The following is a 22,097-nucleotide window of genomic DNA, read 5'->3' as shown; positions in this document are numbered from 1 at the left end:
CACTGTTATTCAAATAGGAGAATGCTCCAGAACAACATAGCTGTAGCAGTAATTACCACTTACAGAATTGTGTCTCCAACAACAAAATATCTAGAGAGGGAAATCATTAACCCCAGAGTGTTGTGTTGAGAGACAGTATATTGAATTCAAATTCCTATTTTGCAGAGAAGTTAACTGTATTTTTTTAGCACCCTGAAGATCTTGGAGGGCCACTTCACACATGACCTGATTGCTACAGGAAATTCCTTCTGATTTCTCACCCCTTCTTTTTGCTGCACCACGCCAGATAGCAACAGTAACACACAGCTTCTCGCTGCGCATGCATTCAGGCTTGCCCTGAATGATTATCTACGCAATAAGATTTGTGCTAATTCCTACATGGACATGGATTTCATACAAGGACAGTAGACAGGGTCTTCGTCCAAGCTACCTGGCATGGTAAGGGTAGAAAGAGGGGCATATTTATGTCGGAACAGGTGCCAAGAGCAACATATGCTGATACTTCAGGACAGGGCATGAAAGCTGAACAAGTGAACTGACACCACTGCACTGTCTCCAATCTCGAGGAGGGAAGGGTAACATTTCGAATACTAGCGTTCCGTATTAGGCACTGGCAAGTTCTAGCCCATCATTCCAGGGGGAGCCCATTACCATTATCTAAATTGCCAACCTAGTGTAGGGGCTGCAGTGTTGAAATAGGACGTTGAGACTCGGGTTCAAATCCCCTTTCAGCTGTGGAAGTTCACTGGTTGGCCTCGGGCCATTCTGTGCTCTCACCCTAACCTACCTCACAAGGTTGTTGTGAAATTAAAAGCAGGGGTGAATCGCCCTTAGCCTCTCTTCAAGGAAACAGTATGATAAAAAGACAATCAACTGAAAAAGCTAGGCGCACACACACACACACAGCTACTAGTCTGCAGTGAAGGGAAACAAAAAATGGCAATTTTGCCTTAACTGCCACAATGAAGAGTGAGGCAGCAACAAATTGCGATGAGCAAAACTGTGGATTTCGGCAACCATCAGGTGAGGGGAGTGTGGCCTTTGTTTCTGAACTATCCTGTAGTTCAGAGGGAAAACATGGCAGCATAAATATGATTTAGGGTGGCCAGTTCCACAGTGCAGGATTTAAGGGATGCATAAGTCAATTGATTGAGTTTACTTATATGACGCTTTTCCACAATTAGCTATGCCTGAAGTGTCTTACAGCAAACATTCAAAATATCAAACACAGAACATTGGAAATACAAATATATGACATATATGTTGGTAAATTCAAAAATGGCAAAAACCAGCCATTCAATAAATTCAGTTACTACAAACAAACAAAAATCCACCTAATCTTAAGTACAAAAATACAAAGCAAAGCAAGAGTTAACCGACAATAGCGTTTCTGGTACAGTGGTACCTCGGGTTACAGACGCTTCAGGTTACAGACTCCGCTAAGCCAGAAATAGTACCTCGGGTTAAGAACTTTGCTTCAGGATGAGAACAGAAATCATGCTCTAGTGGCGCGGCGGCGGCAGCAGGAGGCCCCATTAGCTAAAGTGGTGCTTCAGGTTAAGATCAGTTTCAGGTTAAGAACGGACCTCCGGAACGAATTAAGTTCTTAACCCGAGGTACCACTGTACTGGTCTTCCTGCCTCTGCTGCAAAGGACAAGCCCATCTTGCTCAAAGCATATCTTCTCCTCCCCCCTCTTGCCTTTGTTTGGAGAGAAAAAAGAGGTGGGAAGTGGATGGGATGGGGGGGGCTCCCCAGTGAACAACAGCTAACACCCGTACCCCCAGGGTTTGGGGAAAGAGTGTCCTTATCCGGCTCAGCAGCCCCTCTCCCTCCCACAACATACACATGCAAAGGACACTCACACCTCTCTGCTCCCAAATCATAATTTTCAGAATTTTGAAACCAAAAACGTATTTGTTGGCGAATGTGTATGTGCCATCGAATCTAATACACACCTTAATTTTCGCAACGTAATTTGGCCAAAAAAGGTGAGCATTAGATTTGAGTAAATACAGTATGTGGGTCTCTCACTCTCTCTCTGCTGGATTTGATCTTTGCAAAGAGACCTGTGAGGTAGGTTAGGCTAAGGGAGTGAATAAAGGTAAAGGTACCCCTGCCCGTACGGGCCAGTCGTGACCGACTCTAGGGTTGCGTGCCCATCTCACTTAAGAGGCCGGGGGCCAGTGCTGTCCGGAGACACTTCCGGGTCACGTGGCCAGTGTGACGAAGCTGCTCTGGTGAGCCAGCACCAGCGCAGCACACGGAAACGCCGTTTACCTTCCCACTATATCTCCTTTCTGAGATTTTAATTTTTTTTTTAAAAAAAGAAAAAGTTGCCATGTTGCAATTTGCATGGCTGCCAGTAGGTGGCCAGTAGGCCACATGAACAGTGGTGTGAAAACAGTTGGGGGAGGGAATTATTGTGTTTATTATGTCATGCATTTTAGTGTTTTTCTGCTCTAAGCCACACTCTGATCCTCAAATGAAGGGTGGTATGTACATTTAATAAATAATAACAACAGTCTGCAGAGTGAGCGAGCCAAGCAGGCAGGCTAGAAGAACAAGCAAGCAAATGGCCCAGATTGGCCTTCCCTTTTCTTTTCTTTCATAAGATTCATATACTGCTTGACTGAGTTGTGTGTTTTGTTTTGTTTTTGGTTTACAAAAAGATAAAACAAAAAAAAAATTGAGAAGAATTCACAGCCATACTTTAAAACAGACGTGTCCAAAGTCCGTTTGGGGGACCTAATCTGTCCCGCTGGTTGGTTTTCTCCAGCCCCTGTGGCAGTTTATTTATTGGGGACAAATCCTTAAAAAACCTCAACAAGTTCAATCCTAGAAAAAGCTCAAAAACTTTGGCCAGCCCTCACATATGTTCACTTCATCAAATCTGGCCCTCTATGAAAAATGTTTGGGCACTCCTGCTTTAAAACATCCAAATTACAGGTTAAGAATGACCTCAGCTTTCTAGCCATCTGGGCAGGCTTGTCAAAACAAAAATGTTTTAAGCAGGCGCCAAAAAGAGTACAGTGAAGGTATCTGCTCGATCTCAATATGCAGGGAGTTCCAAAGTGTAGATGCCGCCACACTAAACAACCAAGCTCTTACAAAAGTGGGAGGGGTATTATGTGACAGCCCATTCTGCTGATTGAAGCGGCTGAGTGGGTACATGTGGGGTAAGGCAATATTGAAGGCAAGTACCGTATTTTTCGCCCTATAGGACACACTTTTCCCCCTCCAAAAATGAAGGGGAAATGTGTGTGCGCCCTATGGGGTGAATGCAGGCTTTCGCTGAAGCCTGGAGAGCGAGAGGCGTCGGTGCGCACCGACCCCTCTCGCTCTCCAGCCTTCAGGAAGCTATCCGCAAGCCTGGGGAGCCCGGCGGGAACTCCGCAAGGCTTGCAAGGCTTGCGGATAGCAGCCTGTTCTGGGGGCTGGGGTCGGGGAAAGCTCGGGCTTCCCCCACCCCCAGCCCCACAAGCAAGCTCCCGGACCCGCAGCCCCTAGGCTAAAAACGAAGCCAGGACAGCAAGCGGGATCCATCCCTCTCGCTGTCATGGCTTCTTTGCTCTTTGGGGCTGGGGGGGGGAAATAATTTTTTTTTCTTTATTCCCCCACCCCAAAATAAGTGCATCCTATGTGCCGGTGCGCCCTATAGGGCGAAAAATACGGTAAGTCCCAAGTTGCTAAGGGCTTCCCATCTTGCGCAGGTTGTCACACCCTTGGCTCGGTTATGGTGCATGCACACACAACAGGGGCATAGAAAGCCTGGGGTCTGAGCAAGTGGGTGGCCCAGGTGGCCGAGAGAGCAGAGGCACAGGTTGCCTGGAGGGGCAAGTGACCGGGGGGCCAGGTGGTCAGCCCAGGAAGGCCTTCCCAAGCTCCCCATGGTTGCCACTGCTGTCGCAGGCTGAAGCCTTTCCGCCCATAGTCTGCTGCCATTTCAAACCTCCTTCTGTCAAGCAGCAGTGTGGAGACGAAGACTCCTTCCTCTTCATTCCCCTCTCCTCTGTGTGCAGTGCCAACAGCAGGGGGATCGCAGAATTGGGGGGGATTCGTTGGGGAAGTTTTAGGCAAACTTTCGGGGTATGGGGTGGCAATCAACGTGAGCAGGGATGGAAGCCCCTAGTAAATATACAATATGGAACTTAGTTTGCTGTGCTCCCCAAAACTCTGAAGGCTGAAGCTGAGGAACACTTTATTTCTCAGTAAAAATTGGGGGCAAGGTTCACACTTACACCTGGAAAAGTTTGCTTTTCATATGACTCAAGAGGAAGAGCCATTTCAGATAACACTAAATAGTGGCTTAACTCAGGGATGGGGAACAAATGACCCTCCAACACGCAGCAGCCCCATCCAGGATGACCAACGGTCAGCGATGATGGGCGGTGGAGTCCAACTACACTGGGAGGGGGCCAGAGCTTCCACACCCCTCATTTATGGGTGTGGGTAGAAGCTGGGCACTCGCCCTCCCCTCCTGCGGGGTTCTTCAAGACTAACCAGAATCCCCTGGTAGGTTTAGCTCAGGGATGGCTATTCTGTGGCCCTCCAGATATTGTTCGGCTACAATTTCCATCATCCCCAACCACTGGCCCAGCTGGAGGGCCCCAGGTTGCCCACCCAGGTTTTAGGCTCTAGTTAGCAAGCAAGGCAAAATTGTAAGCATGCTTATAAGTATGCTTATAAGCTTGTTTATTTTTCATTAAACAGTATATAAATCTTGCTATGTAAACAAAAACAATCTTACATTAACAAGCATTCCTCAAGTCCGGATGTAATGGGGAGCTCCAGCTACTTTGAAATTGAAAGTGCAAGTTTATCTCCTCCTCTTGTATGCAAAAGAAGGGAGGGGAGTGCAAACCGCAAGGCTTTCCACAGCCTCTACATGTAAAGCTAAGCCATGAGAAGTGACTGATGTGATCATACTTGATATAGATGTTCCACCCTCAGCAGAGGCCGACTGGTACTGAAGAGAAAGACAGCGCTACCGAAACAGAGACATCCTTCTCTGTGCCCTGAGGCCACCAGGTTTGCAGACACTTTTTCATTCATTTGTTTTCCCCCAACAACACAGTGGCAGTTGTCCCATAATCTGGGGATCCTTGCCTTTTACAGGAAGCAAGTCACTCACTGCCTGTTCGAAGCAATTCACAACAATATTCAGAACATCAATGTAAGGAAGGAGGAGATGGGGGAAAGAAGAATCAAAAGAGTTAATGGAACAGATCCAGTTCATTCTCCAGCTCCTTCTCAAGCATCATCTCTAAACTGGTGCAGCAGATGGAACGATTGCTAACTTCATCCTCAGCACAGAACTTTGCAGTTCGCAGCCAAAATCAACATCTGCACTGGATGGCACCATCTGTGTTTGCAAAAACCACCATCACTTTTCATTTCTCTTTTGCTTTTTTGCTGGTCTGCTTTCCATTTGAGAAAATTGGACCAGCGTTAGATTTAGATTTAGAAAAAGCACACAGAACTAAAGGCACACACATTAGCAAGGCTTCTTGTATGCTTCAGTTCCTTGGAAACGCAGACAAAAGCACAGAACATGAGCTTCCTGAGAATCTAAGCTTTCTTTAAAACAATGCCACACTGCCCACATTTCTAGCTTTTGTGGCTATGAAAGTGGTGCAGCTGAAATCTCAAAAACTGAACGAGATTCCTATAACGGCTTGAGGAAGGGTTTCAAAGCGTGACCTGGCCCCGTGCTCCTCAAAGACAGAATAAATAATACTAAATAATAAACTTTGCTAAGATATTCTGCTTGCCCTGCTCCTATCTAAGGTTACAACCAGAGCCAGAGGCCCTTCTGATTGGCCAGGGCCTCTCGAAAATATTGGCAGATGTGCCCAGACACTCAGCCAGAATCACCAAATGCGTATCACTCTTCTAACTGCATAGAATCACTGAACTGTGGAGTTGCAAAGGATCCTAAGGGTCATCTAGTCCCCAGCTGTGCAGTTCTGTGTACAGTGGTGCCTCGCAAGACGAAAAGAATCCGTTCCGCGAGTCTCTTCGTCTTGCGATTTTTTTGTCTTGCGAAGCAAGCCCATGGACGGCTTAGCGGATTAGCGCTATTAGCGGCTTAGGGGCTTAGCAGATCAGCTGTTAAGCGGCTTAGCGGATCAGCTGATAAGCGGCTTAGCGGCTTAGAAAAGGGGGGGAGGGGAAAAAACCGCAGGAACTCGCAAGACATTTTCGTCTTGCGAAGCAAGCCCATAGGGAAATTCGTTTTGCGAAGCGCCTCCAAAACGGAAAACCCTTTCGTCTAGCGGGTTTTCCGTCTTGCGAGGCGTTCGTCTTGCGGGGCACCACTGTACTTTGTGGGGTGAGGAGGTATCACTCTTCACCACATCACAATAAAAAAGGCAGGGTGGGAGGCAGGCTAAGTGGCATCACGGGCACCTGGGAAACACCTCAGGGGCGCCACTCTGCCCTCAGGTCCCACATCAGTGACCCCCACCTCAAACTGACTGCAACCAAACTTTGGTCTTGGGCTAGTCTTTTCACCGGTCATGCCTTGCAGCTCTGCAAACAGCTCTTGGGGTCCCTGGGAACCTTGCCCTGTCTGTGTTCCATCAATGACACAGAGAACATTCAAACATGCAATCCCCGCCTTGCATCCCAAAATAATTCCAGCCCAACAAGAGCCACACCACATGAGTCTGCCGGTCGCATAGCTCAGTTCAAATTTCATCCGAAGCTTCGCACCAGCAGGAGATTCCACGGGGAGTGGTTCATAATGAAGCGAAATCAACTTACTTTTTTACTTTTGGATACTTCATCTCTGAAATGGTATTGGTGGCGTCTGTCTGTCTCTCCTTCAGATGCCGAGGCCACATGTTATCCACCCAGTCGACCAAGTCTACCTAAAAGGGCATCCAAAGGAACCAGTTAAGTCAGGAAATGTTGGAGAAAGATCTCAGAGCAAGGAAGCATATACTGGCAGAGCTATGTGTGTGCCGGGGAAAAAGAAACCAAAACTCTGCCACCCCAAGCAATCCACATTCTGCAATACACAACGCTGAATTCTGCCAGAAATGTGAATACAAAGATTACATTCCTCTCACAGTTACTGTACAGTTCCATGGTTTTCTGAGGCTGGCTTAGATCTCACAATGTCACATTTGTGCTCCATTCTTAGGATTTTGTTAGGGCAAACATTTTTTTTATTTATTTAGGGGACATGAAATATTGGGGCATAACAACAACAACAACAACAACAATAATAATAATAATTTATTTATATCCCACACTCCCCAGCCAAAGCCGGGCTCAGAACAGCTAACAACAATAAAAGTAACAGCATTCTAAAATCAATTCATTTTAAAATCAGTTCAAAATCAAATTAATGGCAATCATTGGGCTAGAGTTCTGTGAGGATTACCAAAGGAGCGGGTCAGACTGTGCCTTGGCCAAAGGCCTGGAGGAACAGCTCTGTCTTGCAGGCCCTGTGGAAAGATGTCAAGTCCCGCAGGGCCCTAGTCTCTTTTGGAGTGTGAATTTGCAAGACTGTGCACAGATGTTTGGGGAGACTTAGAACTAAGTTCCCATTGACTGGTATCAGGCAGACTAGGTGGATGTGCACATCATCAAGTAGGCCATGCCTGTGCTGGATCACACCACAGGTCCCCCTGGGTTCAGCAATCCATCTGCAACAATTGACAGGGCGTAGGAAGACATCAAGCCGGGGACGCAGGTGGCGCTGTGGGTTAAAGCCTCAGCGCCTAGGGCTTGCCGATCGAAAGGTCGGCGGTTCGAATCCCTGCGGCGGGGTGCGCTCCCGCTGCTCGGTCCCAGCGCCTGCCAACCTAGCAGTTCGAAAGCACCTCCGGGTGCAAGTAGATAAATAGGGACCGCTTACCAGTGGGAAGGTAAACGGCGTTTCCGTGTGCGGCTCTGGCTCTGGCTCTGGCCAGAGCAGCGATGTCACGCTGGCCACGTGACCCGGAAGTGTCTCCGGACAGTGCTGGCCCCTGGCCTCTTAAGTGAGATGGGCGCACAACCCCAGAGTCTGTCAAGACTGGCCCGTACGGGCAGGGGTACCTTTACCTTTACCTTTAGGAAGACATCAAACAGGGAGGCAGCCATAAAGACTCATAAGAAGAGCCCAGCTAGATTGGACTCAAATGTCCATCTAGGCTTGCATCTTGCTTCCCCCAGTGACCAATTAGATGCTCCATGAAGACCACAGTCCTCTCCCACCATCATTCCCAGCAAGTCGTATTCAGTTACCCAGGCATGAAGGTTCTACTGCAGCCATTATGATTCTCCACTGATCCATAGAAATAGCTGCTCTTTCTCAATGGAGAAACCTTTACAAGAATGAAACAAATCCTGGTGCGGGGTAGGGAAGGCATTAAAAGTTCCACTAATCCAGTTATCAGCCACTACAGGTTCCAATCCTAGCAATTACACCTAACAGCCATCGACAGGACAGTCCCCTGTGAATTTATCCAATAGCCAAGTGGCTGTTTGCAAGCCTGCAACTAGCAGCCACAACAAAATCATGGGACGATGAACTGTGTTAAGTTGATTATGCACCGTGTGGTGCATGGAGAAATAATTCCCTTGGTCCTGTGTCTACTGCCAATCAGTTCCATTGGATGATCCCTATGAATAAGGCAGGATAGAACTGAAAGAGGAAGACGAGAGACAGGGCACATAGCCGCTGCTTACCTACTCCAGAGTAGCCCTGTTAACATGAAGCACAGAAGCATAGAAACATACAAGCCAAGAGAGCACGGCAAGGTCAGTCAATAAAAATAAGTTTTAAGGGAGGAAATCAATCAATCAAACCTGTATATATTTGCATATGATTAGAATAATCATTTCAAGGGAAGAGGAAGCAGAAACATGCATCTGTTTCTTATCCCTGTCTTATTACTGATTCTTGTAAGCTACTCAAGCTTTTTGGGTGAAAAACAGGGTAAAATGCTTTTGAGAAATTAATAAAAGCTATATTATAATCACATTATAAAATAAAAATTTTATAAAAATTTCCTCTTCAGACAGGATGGAGAGGTTGGGAACGCCTCTTCTAAGAGGGCCCCTGCTATCTGCAATTGTTACATTAAAATTATATTTTAAATATAAACTTCTTTAAAAAATGTGTTTCCCAATTAATTGAGGATGCCTTTTAGTCAATAATTTTAACTCATTAATCTACAATCACAGCCCTACTACAAATCACTCCATGGTGTGACCATATTTGAAATCCTGTGTACCATTCTGGTCGCTTCAACTCAAAAAGGATATTGTTGAGTTGGAAAAAAAGTTCAGGAAACTGCAAGCAAAATGATCGTGCGGGGGGGGGGGGGGGAGAGACTCCCCTGCAAGGAAAGGCTGCAGCTCTGGGGCCTTTTTAGTTTGGAGAAAACTAAGTTGGGAGTAAGACGCAGCATGACAAAAGTTTCTAAAGTTATGCCTGGCATAGAGAAAGTGGACAGGGAAAAGCTTTCCCCTTCTCTCATAACACTAAAACTCCTGAGCACCCGACTTCCGGAGGCGGCGCGAACGGCAATGGCGGTCCTCTTCCTTCGGTGAATGGGAAGCTCCGTGGGAAACGGGTCGTCCGCTACGGCGAAGCGGAGACCCACTTCGGAAACCCACAGGCAGTAAAAGCCTGTGGTCTCGGGACCCGGCGGGCGCTGGAAGCAACCCCTGAAACGTTGAAGGAACCCCGTAAGGGACTCCGGAACGGGGAGGGGGTAGCGGCGCTGTGGGTCGTTCCGCAAGCTACGGAGTGAAGCCGCGCTGCTGCTGCCGGTGAGCGCTGACCTTTTTTCCTGAAACTTTCTGATGTGGAAAAGCAACAACCCTTGAGTAAAGAAGGACTTTATTAAATTGGAGACTAAAATCTATTGAATTTGGCTGAAAGCGGAGCGACGAAAAACAGGAAGTCCATCTTCCGCTGTCATTGAACTTCAAAGCAAAGAGCTGGAGGAGTGGAGGTAAAGAAAGAACTTTTAACCTAATTGATCTGAGCAACCACTGAACCTTTTCTGTAAGCGAATAAGGATTCTAAGCATTTATCTTATGTTCTATACTTGCATCGTGATACCTTTCTTCTATTTGGAAATATAATTTGAGTAAGAAACCCAAGTGCTGGAGCTGCCTGAGTAACTGAGCTGTCAGTTTGCAGATTTGGTTACTTTGAATCAAAAATTGCAACAATCTGAGGGAGTTTGGACTTGCTACTTTGAAGCATCATCTGAAATACCAGTATGCTCTGTTTGAAACAATGTGGCGCTAATACTAACTCTGCTTAAAACCTGTTATTGAAGGTTCCTGGACTTAAAACTTGATTTTAACAATTTTACTAGAATTGATCTCTTCCCTAAAGACATTTTAAGCTCCCCCTAGAGGATTTTGGATTTACAGCAGTGACATTATTTTACTTTCCTTTTCCCGGCCTCCTGCTTGACTGTTACCATCTGGGCTGTTGTTTTCTCATGGGAACAACTCAGCTTGACCTTGACTCTTAGATAACTCTGGAATGAGTGGCGCTAGAAAAAAGGGACCAAGAACCAGACAAACAACTTTAACAATTTTAACCGCAGCTTCCCAGGCACGTAGATCATCTGTACCTACTTTGCCTTCAGAGGAAAAAGTTGCTTCTCTGCCAAAAGCAGGGGAGGAAGAAATTGAGCAATTACAATTGGAAGATATGGCCTCAGGAGCAACTGCTTCTATTTTAGAGAAAATTTATGAAAAATTGGAATCTCTGGATAAGAGAGTGGAATCTTTGGATAAGAAAGCTGATGAGCAAACAGCTAAAATTGATCAAAACACAGAATGTTTAAATAGACTAACTGGACAAGTATCACAGAACGCACAAGCAATTGGAGAATTGACGGGGGCCATAGCAGAAAATCGGAAATTGGCTGAAGATACTAGTCAAAGACTTGGAATTTTGGAACAAGAGGTAAGACCACTCCGTAAACAAGTAGATGAACATCAGACTTATCTTTCTATGACAGAACTGCGGAATCGGGAGAGTAACTTAAGGATAAGGTCGATACTAGAAGTGGAAGAAGGCAACTTAGCTGAGTTTTTGACTAAAGAACTTTCCAAGTTTTGGAACTTAGAGGAAAAGGACTTTAAAATCGTATCAGCTTTTAGGCTTGGAAGACTTATAAAGAAAGAGAAACCCAGAGACTGTTTGATAATATTGAGATCAAAGGAGGAAAGGGATAAGATTTTGGGCCTACACTACGGAAAGTCACTGGACATTTCGGACAAAAGAATTGAAATTTACAAGGATATTCCTAAACAACTGCTGGACCTTAGATCTGGCTACCTCGAATTGGTTAGATTGTTGAGGAGCAATTCAATTATCTTCAGGTGGGAGTTCCCCCAAGGATTATCTTTCACTTTTAGAGGGAAGAAGGTCAAAATCAGAACATTGGAAGATAGAGATAAAGTTTTGACTGCATACGGAGAGGACCTTCAAAAAGGAATTGAATCACCCTCTGGGCCTGGAGCACCAGCGGTACCTGCACCCTTGGAACCGGAAGATACAGCGAATAAGACACCACCCCCAGGAATATAACCAGATTTATTCAGGATGTCTCTGCAACTTTTGAGTTGGAATATAAATGGCTGTAATATTCCGGAAAAAAGGAGGAAAATTTTCCACATATTAAAAAAGGAACAATTGGATATTATTTGCCTACAAGAAACTCACGTGATTAGGCTCCACAGAAAAGTGTTAATAAATAAAAGACTTGGCCAGGAATTTATATCTTCGGACAGAGTAAAGAAGAGAGGGGTGGTGATATATGCAAAAGAGAGCCTGTCACCTAAACTTTTATTTAAAGATGAATATGGAAGAATTTTAGCAATTGAGATACAACATCAAGGAGAGAAGATTTTGATATTAGGAATTTATGCACCAAACGAGGGGAAATCGGAATTTTACAAGAAGCTGCATGAGACTGGATTATCTGGACTATGATAACATCATTATGATGGGAGATATGAATGGGGTCGTATCAACTAACATGGATAAGTCACAAAGCCAAAATGTTACAAAAGATGGCAGACTACCAAAGACCTTTTTTGAAATGACTGACAATATGGACTTGATTGACATTTGGAGAACGAAGAACCCCTTGGGAAGAGAGGGAACATTCTTCTCTGAAGCCCAGCTGACTTGGACAAGAATCGACCAAATATGGATATCTAGAGGTCTGGCACCTAAGGTTAGAAAGGTGGAAATCTGCCCAAAGACCTGCTCCGACCATAATGCACTAAAGATGGACATGACACTACTACCAACCGGCTCCTTTAGATGGAAGATGAATGACAATTTGTTTAGAGATCAGGAGATATTAAGAAGGCCCAAAAAGTTTTGAAAGATTATTTTGAGATAAATTTGAACACTACGGTGGAAAAAAGAATCATCTGGGATGCAAGTAAGGCTGTGATGAGGGGGTTCCTGATTCAACAGAATGCTGTAAAGAAAAGGATACAAAATGAGAGGAAAGACAAAATCTTGGAGAAAATTAAAGAATTAGAGAAGAAGTTAAGATCAAATCCGAAGTCACAGCCGACTCTGAAAGAAATTAAACTTCATCAAGCCCAATATTCTAAATTGATAAATCAGGAAATAGAGTGGAAGATTAAATTAATGAAACAAAAAACTTTTGAATTGGCGAATAAATGTGGAAAACTGCTAGCTTGGCAGCTGAAGAGGAGACAAAAACTAAATACAGTTACAAATTTAGAGATTGAAGGAAGAAATATTCAGAACCCTGTGGACATTAGAAAGTGCTTCCAGAGATACTTCAAAAAATTATACACTCAAGGGCCGCAAGATGAGGTCGAGATTAAACAATTTCTGGAAAAAAATGGGCTACCAAAATTGTCACAAGAAAATAGATCAATCCTGAACTGCAAAATAACACGACAAGAGATTGAACAAGCCATTCAGAATATGCAAATGGGCAAATCTCCAGGGCCAGATGGGCTGACCTCCAAGTATTATAAGACATTAAAAGACTATTTGATACAACCACTGATGGAGGTTAGCAATGAAATTATGGAGGGGAAGAGGGCGCCGGAATCGTGGAAGGAAGCCTTTATCACATTGATACCAAAATCGGAAGCTGAAAAGACACAACTTAAGAACTATCGTCCCATCTCTCTTTTAAATGTGGATTACAAAATATTTGCAGACATTTTGGCAAGTAGACTTAAAAAAGTTTTAAATGAAGTAATTCACAAGGACCAGGCAGGCTTTCTCCCAGGTAGACACTTGTTTGCTAATACAAGGAACATTATTGACATCTTGAAACTTTTGCAAACAGATATAAATACAAAAGCAGTGTTAATTTTTATAGATGCGGAGAAGGCCTTTGACAATATTTCCTGGAAATTTATGAAGGGAAATTTAAAAGAAATGGGAGTGGGACGGGGTTTTGAGAATGGGATTGATGCAATATATTCAGAGCAAAAGGCTAAATTGATAGTCAACAATGTGGTTACAGAAGAGTTTAAAATCGAAAAAGGAACACGACAAGGCTGCCCTATTTCCCCTTTGCTATTTATTTCGGTTCTGGAGGTGCTCTTGAATATGATTAGAGGGGACCGGTTGGTGGAAGGAATTCAGGTCGGAGAGAAACAATATAAACTTAAAGCTTTCGCAGATGACCTAGTTTTGACCCTGCAGGAGCCAGAATCTAGTACGAAAAGAGTATTACAATTGATTCAAGATTTTGGTCGGGTGGCGGGATTTAAATTAAACAAACAGAAAACTAAGGTATTGGGGGAAAAACTGGACAGATACAGAGTCAGAACGGTTTCAGAAAGAGACAGAACTAAATGTGGTTAAAAAAGTAAAGTACCTAGGGGTAAACATAACAGCAAAAAATCTGAGTCTTTTTAAGGATAATTATGAAAAATGTTGGTCAGAAATTAAGAGAGACTTAGATAGTTGGACAAAATTGAAACTTTCTTTGCTAGGCCGAATTGCTGCTATCAAGATGAATGTATTGCCAAAAATGTTGTTTTTGTTCCAAACATTACAGATTGTGGACAAGACGGAGTGCTTCCGGAAGTGGCAGAGAGATATTTCTAAGTTTGTCTGGCAGGGCAAAAAGCCCAGAATTAAGTTTAAGATATTAACTGATGCGAAAGAAAGAGGGGGCTTTGCCCTGCCAGACCTAAAGTTGTACTATGAGGCCGCAGCTTTCTGCTGGCTAAAAGATTGGCTACTTCTCGAAGACACTGATGTATTGGATCTGGAAGGTTTTAACAATGCTTTTGGTTGGCATGCATATTTATGGTATGACAAGGTTAAGATCAATAAGGTCTTTAAGAACCATATTGTCAGAAAAGCAGTGTTTAATGTCTGGACAAAATATAAAGACTTATTGGAAAATAAAACTCCAAGGTGGCTTTCACCGCTGGAAGCTAAGGCCCGAAAAAGACCCAATATGGAGGCCAAATGGCCAAAATATTGGGAAATATTAGAAAAAGATGGAGACAATTGGAAATTGCAGAGTTTGGAGAAAATTAAGGACAAAGTGCGAGACTGGTTACATTACGCTCAGATTAATGAAGTTTTTAAAAATGACAAAAAGTTAGGGTTCCAGGTGGAGAAATCGAAATTGGAAACAGAACTGTTAGAACCTAAGACTAAGATACTTTCAAGAATGTACAACTTGCTGTTAAAATGGAATACACAAGATGAAATGGTTAAATCGGCCATGATAAAGTGGGCACAGGATATAGGGCATGATATCATGTTTGAGGACTGGGAAAGGTTGTGGACCAACGGGCTGAACTTCACTGCATGTAATGCTTTGAAGGAAAATGTAATGAAAATGATATATAGATGGTACATGACCCCAGTTAAACTTGCCAAAATATACCATTTGTCTGATAACAAATGTTGGAAATGTAAAGAAAATGATGGAACATTCTTTCACCTCTGGTGGACTTGCCCGAGAGTGAAGGCCTTTTGGGAAATGATATATAATGAGTTGAAAAAGGTATTTAAGTATACCTTTACTAAGAAACCAGAGGCCTTCCTTTTGGGCATTGTCGACCAGAAGGTGTTAAAGAAGGACCGAACATTTTTTATGTATGCAACAACGGCAGCAAGGATACTCATCGCCAAGCACTGGAAAACTCAAGATCTACCCACACTGGAAGAGTGGCAGATGCAACTGATAGACTATATGGAACTAGCCGAGATGACCGGCAGAATCCGAGACCTGGGAGAAGAGAAGGTTGAAGAAGATTGGAAGAAATTTAAGATTTACTTAAAAAAGCATTGTAATTTGGTTGAATGTTAAGATGGAGGCTAGATCATAAATAATTGACCACCACTAATTTAGATGCAATTAGGATGATAAGTGAGATTGAGGGAAAACCTTAAACCTTTGGGAGAACTATTAGATTATATTCTAAATGAATGGGACATAAGAATGTAAACAAGATGATAAATTGCGGGCAAGAATTGACAAAGATGCAAGTGGGAGCGGAAGACGTGAGGGAGTCCAAAGAAGTTAAGAAATTATGTTATGATATATGTTACATTGTTTATTATATTTGCATTTATGTTTAAAAATCTTAATAAAAATTGTTTAAAAAAAAAAAAAAACTCCTGAGCACCCAACGCAACTGAAGGTTGGGAGATTCAGGACAGATTACTAGGTCCATTTTTACACAGCAGACAGTCACACAATGGAACTCCCTGCTGCAGGAGGCAGTGATAGCGGCCAAGTTGGATACCTTTAAAAGAGGAATAGACAAGCTCATGGGTAGGCAAACTAAGGCCTGGGCGCTGGATCCGGCCCAATCGCCTTCTAAATCTGGCCTGCGGACGGTCTGGGAATCAGTGTGTTTTTACGTAAGTTGAATGTGTCCTTTTATTTAAAATGCATCTCTGGGTTATTTGTGGGCATAGGAATTCGTTCTCCCCCCCTCCAAAAAAAAATATAGTCCGGCCGCCCACAAGGTCTGAGGGACAGTGGACCGGCCCCCTACTGAAAAAGTTTGCTGACCCCTGGACATGCTCATGGCAGAGAGGGCTATCGACGGCTACTAGCCACGCTGGCTTTGCTTTATTAGGACTACTGTAATTTTATTTATATCCTGCCTTTTCCCCCCCGACAGGGACTCAAGGCAGCTTACAGATATTAAAAATAAGAACAGCTCAAAACACGGGGGGGGAAACAATTAGACAAACAGGTAGATGGATCTAAAGCATAGTTAATTACAGTAGTAATAAAAATAATAATAATAATAATTACAAACCAGCACACCACTAGCTCCCTCGTGAAAAGCAGTAAGTTTCCAAAAAGGAGAGCGCCATTCTAACTTCTCTAGGGCGGCAGTTCCAAAGTCTGGGCTATTGTTCTATATTTATTTATATGTGCTCTGACTTCCGAATACCAGTTGCTGGAAACCAACTGCTCACTGGTTTCCCATCAGCATTCGGTGGGCCAATGTAAGAACAGGATGCTGGACTAGAGGGGCCATGGGTCAGATCCAACAGGTTCTTCTGCTGTGTTCACTGAACAAACACACAAACACACACACGTGATAGGACTTTTGGGCAGATGCCCATTGACTGGCTCAGCAGGACCAACAGGAAGACCCCCAAAATGCAGCAGGGCAGGCTCATCACATTTTAGAGTAAGTGGAGCAACGTACACTGACATCTAAAAAGGAGGACCTTCAGTAAGACCGCGAAGACTAGGGAATAAACTAGGAATGGGGCACCTTTGCACCCCAACTCCCATCAGCTCCAGCCAGAATGGCCAATGGTCAGGGAAGATGTGACCCAACACCTAGAGCAGCCTTTCTCAACCTGTGGGTCCCCAGGTGTTGTTGGACTACAACTCCCATCACCCCTAGCTAGGAAGGCCAGAGCTCAGGGATGATGGGAGTTGTAGTCTAACAACATCTGGGGACACCCACAGGTTGAGAACCGCTGACCTAGAGGGTCAGGTTACCCCCTGGTCTCAAAGGACCGAACTGCCCCAATGTCAACGCCCCAATACCCTAAGCGCAATAACCAGCCAAAGAGGTCTCAGCTTACCACATTGGGGCGCTTGACGATGTTTGCCAGCTTTGTGTGGCTGAACTCGAGGCTGATCACGTTGTACAACTTCTTGCGTTCCGCCTCCGGGGTTTCGTAATATCGCACAAACTGGGACATGCTCATCTCCGTGCCCTTTTGTGTGTTGACGTCCATTACATCCACAATCCGACGGCTCCCTGTAAGATGATTTTGGAAATGTGGAAAGGGTGAGGAGAAAGACAACCAAGTTTTTATTCCCTGCACGATGTTTAAAATAACTACACCAAGTCTCGAAAACAGTAACACAAGGAGACAAACTATGGTTTCAGGAGATAAACGAACCACGATGGTTACATTACGAATCCACAGCTGGGAGGCGGCAACACTTCTGAATACCAGTTGCTGGAAATCAGGGGAAAGGAGGGTTTTCTAGTGCTCAAATCCTGCTTTGTTTCCCTGTTTCCCATGGGCATCTGGTTGGCCACTGTGACAACAGGATGCTGGACTGAATGAGCCACTGGCCTGATCCAGCACAGCTCTTCTTATGTTCTTACACAGAAAGCTGATAAATAGAGCCACCTCCTTGCTCCTTAATTGCCTTTCCAGGAGCCTATTCAGATTATATCCCCCACTTTGAAGCAAACCACCAAAAAATAGGTTTTATTTTGCAGTAGCAGGGAGACCGCATGTCAAATAAACATACACTGTCCCCCAATCCCTTGTCCCTGCAGCGAGGGACAAGAAGAGGAGGAAGGGGAGGAGCAGAGGGGAGAGTCAGAGGTCAATTCCCAATCTTACAATCCTGGGGCAGGTGGGAAGCATCTTCTCAACTGGTCCTGTTTATTGCAGGAAAAGCAAAAGAGAGGTAAAAAATAAATAGAATGCAGGTTTGCACCCAACGAATGGTATTAAAGAACATGGGTAAACAGATCATTCAAAGGAGGTAGGGACACTATCCTTCAGGGGAAGAACCCCAAGATGATAAGAGTGAACTTTATTGCTTCAGATTAAAATTCTAAAAATAAAGGAAGGGGGTGGAATCTTCCCTTCCATAAAGAAGCAATTCCCTGCAAGCAGAAATTTAGCACAGCAGGAAGAAATGTTTCAGCCCACCACACCCCTTGCTATGCTAACTTTCTATGTACTTAAAAAAATGGGCTTTGTTTTTTATTTAAAAATTTTTTTGCAAGGAAGCATGCTGAAATGCTATCTTCCATTTTCAGTCTGTAGTATCGTTGTATCCACCTCAGTCAACCAGGCCTTAGACCAGACATTCCATGACCTGGTAGCAGGTTGCTAGATATAAAACTGGTAAGGTAAAGGGACCCCTGTCCAGTTGTGGCCAACTCTGGGGTTGCGGCGCTCATCTCACTTTATTGGCCGAGGGAGCCGGCGTATAGCTTCCAGGTCATGTGGCCAGCATGACTAGGCTGCTTCTGGCAAACCAGAGCAGCACACAGAAACACCGTTTACCTTCCCACTGGAGCGGTACCTATTTATCTACTTGCACTTTGACGTGCTTTCGAACTGCTAGGTTGGCAGGAGCAGGGACTGAGCAACGGGAGCTCACCCAGTTGTGGGGATTCGAACCGCCGACCTTCTGATCAGCAAGTCCTAGGCTCTGTGGTTTAACCCACTGGTACATTAATTTAAAAGCCCAACTTGTCAGCAAATGAAGGAGGCAGCCCTGCGTGGTTTATCATTCAGGCCACACTTCTCTCTAACCAGCTTGGATGGATATTTCTCTGCAACTTTTGGTGGTTATTTCTCTGCTGGATGACTCAGTCACTCCCAACACCGTAACACAGCAGCAAGAGACTTGTCAGAAGACTGTCTCTGCATGATTGTGAAGCCATTTGTTTATTATAACCCATTTTTCCTCCAAGAAGCTCAGGGCGATGTACATGGTTCTCCCCCTCCTCTTTTATCCTCACAACAACCCTGTGAGGTGGGCTAGGCTGAGAGTCATTGACTGGCCCAAGGTCACCCAGCGAGCTTCATAGCTGAGTATGGATTTGAATCCTGGTCTCCCAGGTTCTAGTCCTGCGCTCTAAACCACTAAACAACACAGCTACACTTTCTTGGTGTAAGGAAACGGCCTTATCCCGAGCCAGACCATGGTCCATCTAGCTCAGAATTTTGTGCACTGACTAGCAGGGGCTCTTCCAGGTTTTCAGACAGGTGCATTTAGCAGCTCTGCTAGGAGATATTGGGCCCAACTCTGCACCTTCTGCATAAGATGTGACTTCAAGAGAAATAACCAAGTGAGCCAAAGATCCAGCAGAATCTACCTAGCTGCAAAAGGGAAGTTCCCAGCTAGTTCTTGGAATGAGTCATTGCTCTAGGTCTGCCTTCATCCAGTATGATCAGTGATTCGTGCAAAAGCATTGGGAGGATGAGGGAGCAAAGGAAAATTCATCCTCCTACACATGCTAAAAATAAGCTTCTAGTGAATGAGTGAACCTAAGCCTCCACTTTTAATTCAGGAGGAGACAGTATGTGCCTCAGCTATCAACAGTTTGAGGAATCTGGCCATAGATCATGGGTAGGCAAACTAAGGCCCAAGGCCTGGATCCGGCCCAATCGCCTTCTAAATCTGGCCTGCGGATGGTCCAGGAATCAGTGTGTTTTTGCATTAGTAGAATGTGTGCTTTTATTTAAAAGGCATCTCTGGGTTATTTGTGGGGCATAGGAATTTGTTCATCCCCCCCCAAAAAAAATATAGTCTGGCCCCCCACAAGGTCTGAGGGACAGTGGACTGGCCCCCTGCTGAAAAAGTTAGCTGACACCTGCCATAACGCAGAAGCCCAAAACTGAATCTCATTGCCTTGGCGGACACCTTTGAGATACGTGCTTTTCACTTGAGTCGGGAAGTTGACCACAGCTGATCAGAACCATTTTTGGAAAATGACATGCCCTCTCTTTGCCCTTGTGATCCGGGTGACAGCACTGGGTCAAGCGATCCGCCATGAACGTGAGACGAGAGCCCCGCTGGATCAGGGCAATGGCCCACCTAGTCCAGTATCCTGGGCTCACAGAGACCAATCAGGTGGCTGGGGGAAGCCCACAAAAGCAGCACCCTCCTTATAGACCCTAGCTTCAACTATGGAAATCTGGCTGAACTGTCCAGAAGGAATAAAAATATTGTTAGGATGGAGTTTTCTCGAGATTTGCTCTCTAGCATTAAAGAATATGAAGAAGATCTGCAGAAGGGACCTGGAAAAGAGTTAAGAGCCTCGGACATAAGATCTCCAGGTTGATGGACTATATGGAATTGACGGAAAGGACTGGCAGAATCCGAAACCAGGGAGAGGAGTTGATGGAAGAAGATTGGAAAATTTAAAGTTTGTATATAGAAATATTGCAAAATTAATGAGTGATAGAAAAATGGTGGATTGATATTTTATGGATTTAGCAGAAATGTTATAAGGAGTTAAGTATATTTAAGTATTTTAGCTTTAATGTTAAAATAAGGTTAAAAAAATATGTATAATATGATAGAGAATAGAGAAAGATGGAAAGGATTTGCTGAAACAACTAGTAGAAGTGGAAAACAAAAAGGGAGGTGAGAGGAGGTCAAGGAAACAAGGGAATGAAAGAAAGAATATCGAAATGGGGGGATGTAATTTTTTTTAATTGTTTTTGATTTGTTTTATTTAGGGTTAGGGTTAGGGAGTGGGTTTAGTTTAGTTTAGTTTATAGTGTTTAGTTTAATGGGTTTAGGTTGTGTTTTGTACTGTTTTTATGTTGTATTGTATTTTTTTCCTTTTGTTTTTTCCCCTCTGCTTCTGTTTTCTCTTCTTTTAAAAGTAATAAATATTATTTTATTTTTTTTAAAAAAAGAGCAGCACCCTCCCCTCCCTGTGTTTTCCAGCAACAGTATTCAGAAGCACAGCCATCATGGCAAGGAGCCTTCAGTAGCCCGCTTTTAAAGCTATTTAGGCTGGTGGCCATCACTGCCTCCTGCATATTCATAGTTTTAACTGTAAAACATAGTTTAATGCATGAAATGTATTTAGTATTAACGTGAGCAAAAAAGCACAAGCAATTGTCAATGAAAAACAAGGGGACACTTCACAAGTATACAGGAGTGTGCCCAAAGCACACACCTATTTCATCACAAACACCATTAGCTAAGACTCACCACACTATGACAATACTGAGGCATATAACCTCGTTGGGCACATCAGTGGCCTGGACCATGCACAACACTAAGCCGTGATTTGTTTAGGGCAAAGGGTGGTTTGTTTCCATGCCCAGGAGACTAATCATTGTTTGTCCAGCCACAGCTGCTGGAAAGCAAACCAATCTTCGGAGAAACCAACTTCCACTTGTTTGATCGTCTGTGAGGCTATTTGTGGTTTCTTATATAAGCCACAGTTTAGCACAGGGATAGCCAACATGGTGCTCTTCCAGATGGCATGGGCTAAAAGTCCTACCACTTCTACCCACTAGCCATGCTGGCCGGGCTTGATGTAAGTTGCATTCCAACATCTGGAATGCATAATGTCAGCCACTCCTGGCTTCATGTTCGAACTGTGAATGCAGCCACAGTTTGTTCTGCCTGCACACCAGAAGCACGATTAGCTGTAGCTCGCTAGCAACCATGCAACACCATGATGTCTTTGAACATGTCAATAGACCCTTAATCCATAAAAGGCAAGGCAGCATTTTTGTGTCGGTTAATCCCAGCTACCAAGATTTTAGAAGCCAGAGCAATGAGTGCCAGGGCCTGGCTGACTTGCGATAGCATTGGGGTTCTTCTCCTGAAATGTACTACTAGGGATTAGGCAGGTATCTTGGGTAGAGCTGGAGATGAAGTCTACAGAATCAGCCCCAAAGCAAGATGAGGAAGAGACATTGAGAACAGGAGCAGCTGGAAGAGGCATCAACTGCTGGGCAGATGAGCTTTGGGGAGACAACAGAGGGCTCAAACCAGAGTGCTGGGGCCAGTGTGTCACTATGCTACTGGCTTGATCTCAACTGCAGATAAACAAACAATGCCACGCCAACCTCCAGGCCAGCAAGGATCTGGTGACACAACCAACCAACAG

At 44.4% G+C, this 22,097-nt stretch overlaps 1 protein-coding gene and 1 long non-coding RNA gene across 5 annotated transcripts in view; one reads left to right on the top strand and one right to left on the bottom strand.

The window, feature by feature from the left end:
* The window catches only part of LOC307205073, a 448,154-nt gene that overhangs the window by 198,129 nt on the left and 227,928 nt on the right, over positions 1-22,097 (top strand). The window lies entirely within an intron of this gene.
* The window catches only part of KDM2B (lysine demethylase 2B), an 89,753-nt gene that overhangs the window by 56,629 nt on the left and 11,027 nt on the right, over positions 1-22,097 (bottom strand). For all 4 annotated transcript variants that reach the window (XM_079956430.1, XM_079956429.1, XM_079956432.1 and 1 more), the window contains 2 exons: positions 17,062-17,240; positions 6,768-6,874 (listed from right to left, as the gene is read on the bottom strand). In XM_079956430.1, coding sequence (XP_079812556.1) covers positions 6,768-6,874; positions 17,062-17,240 — 286 coding nt within the window. The remainder of the gene's footprint in view (positions 1-6,767; positions 6,875-17,061; positions 17,241-22,097) is intronic.

The sequence above is a fragment of the Podarcis cretensis genome (assembly GCF_951804945.1).
Source record: "Podarcis cretensis genome assembly, chromosome: 16".
NCBI lineage: Eukaryota > Metazoa > Chordata > Lepidosauria > Squamata > Lacertidae > Podarcis > Podarcis cretensis.
This window is presented reverse-complemented; position numbering and strand designations above follow the sequence as displayed.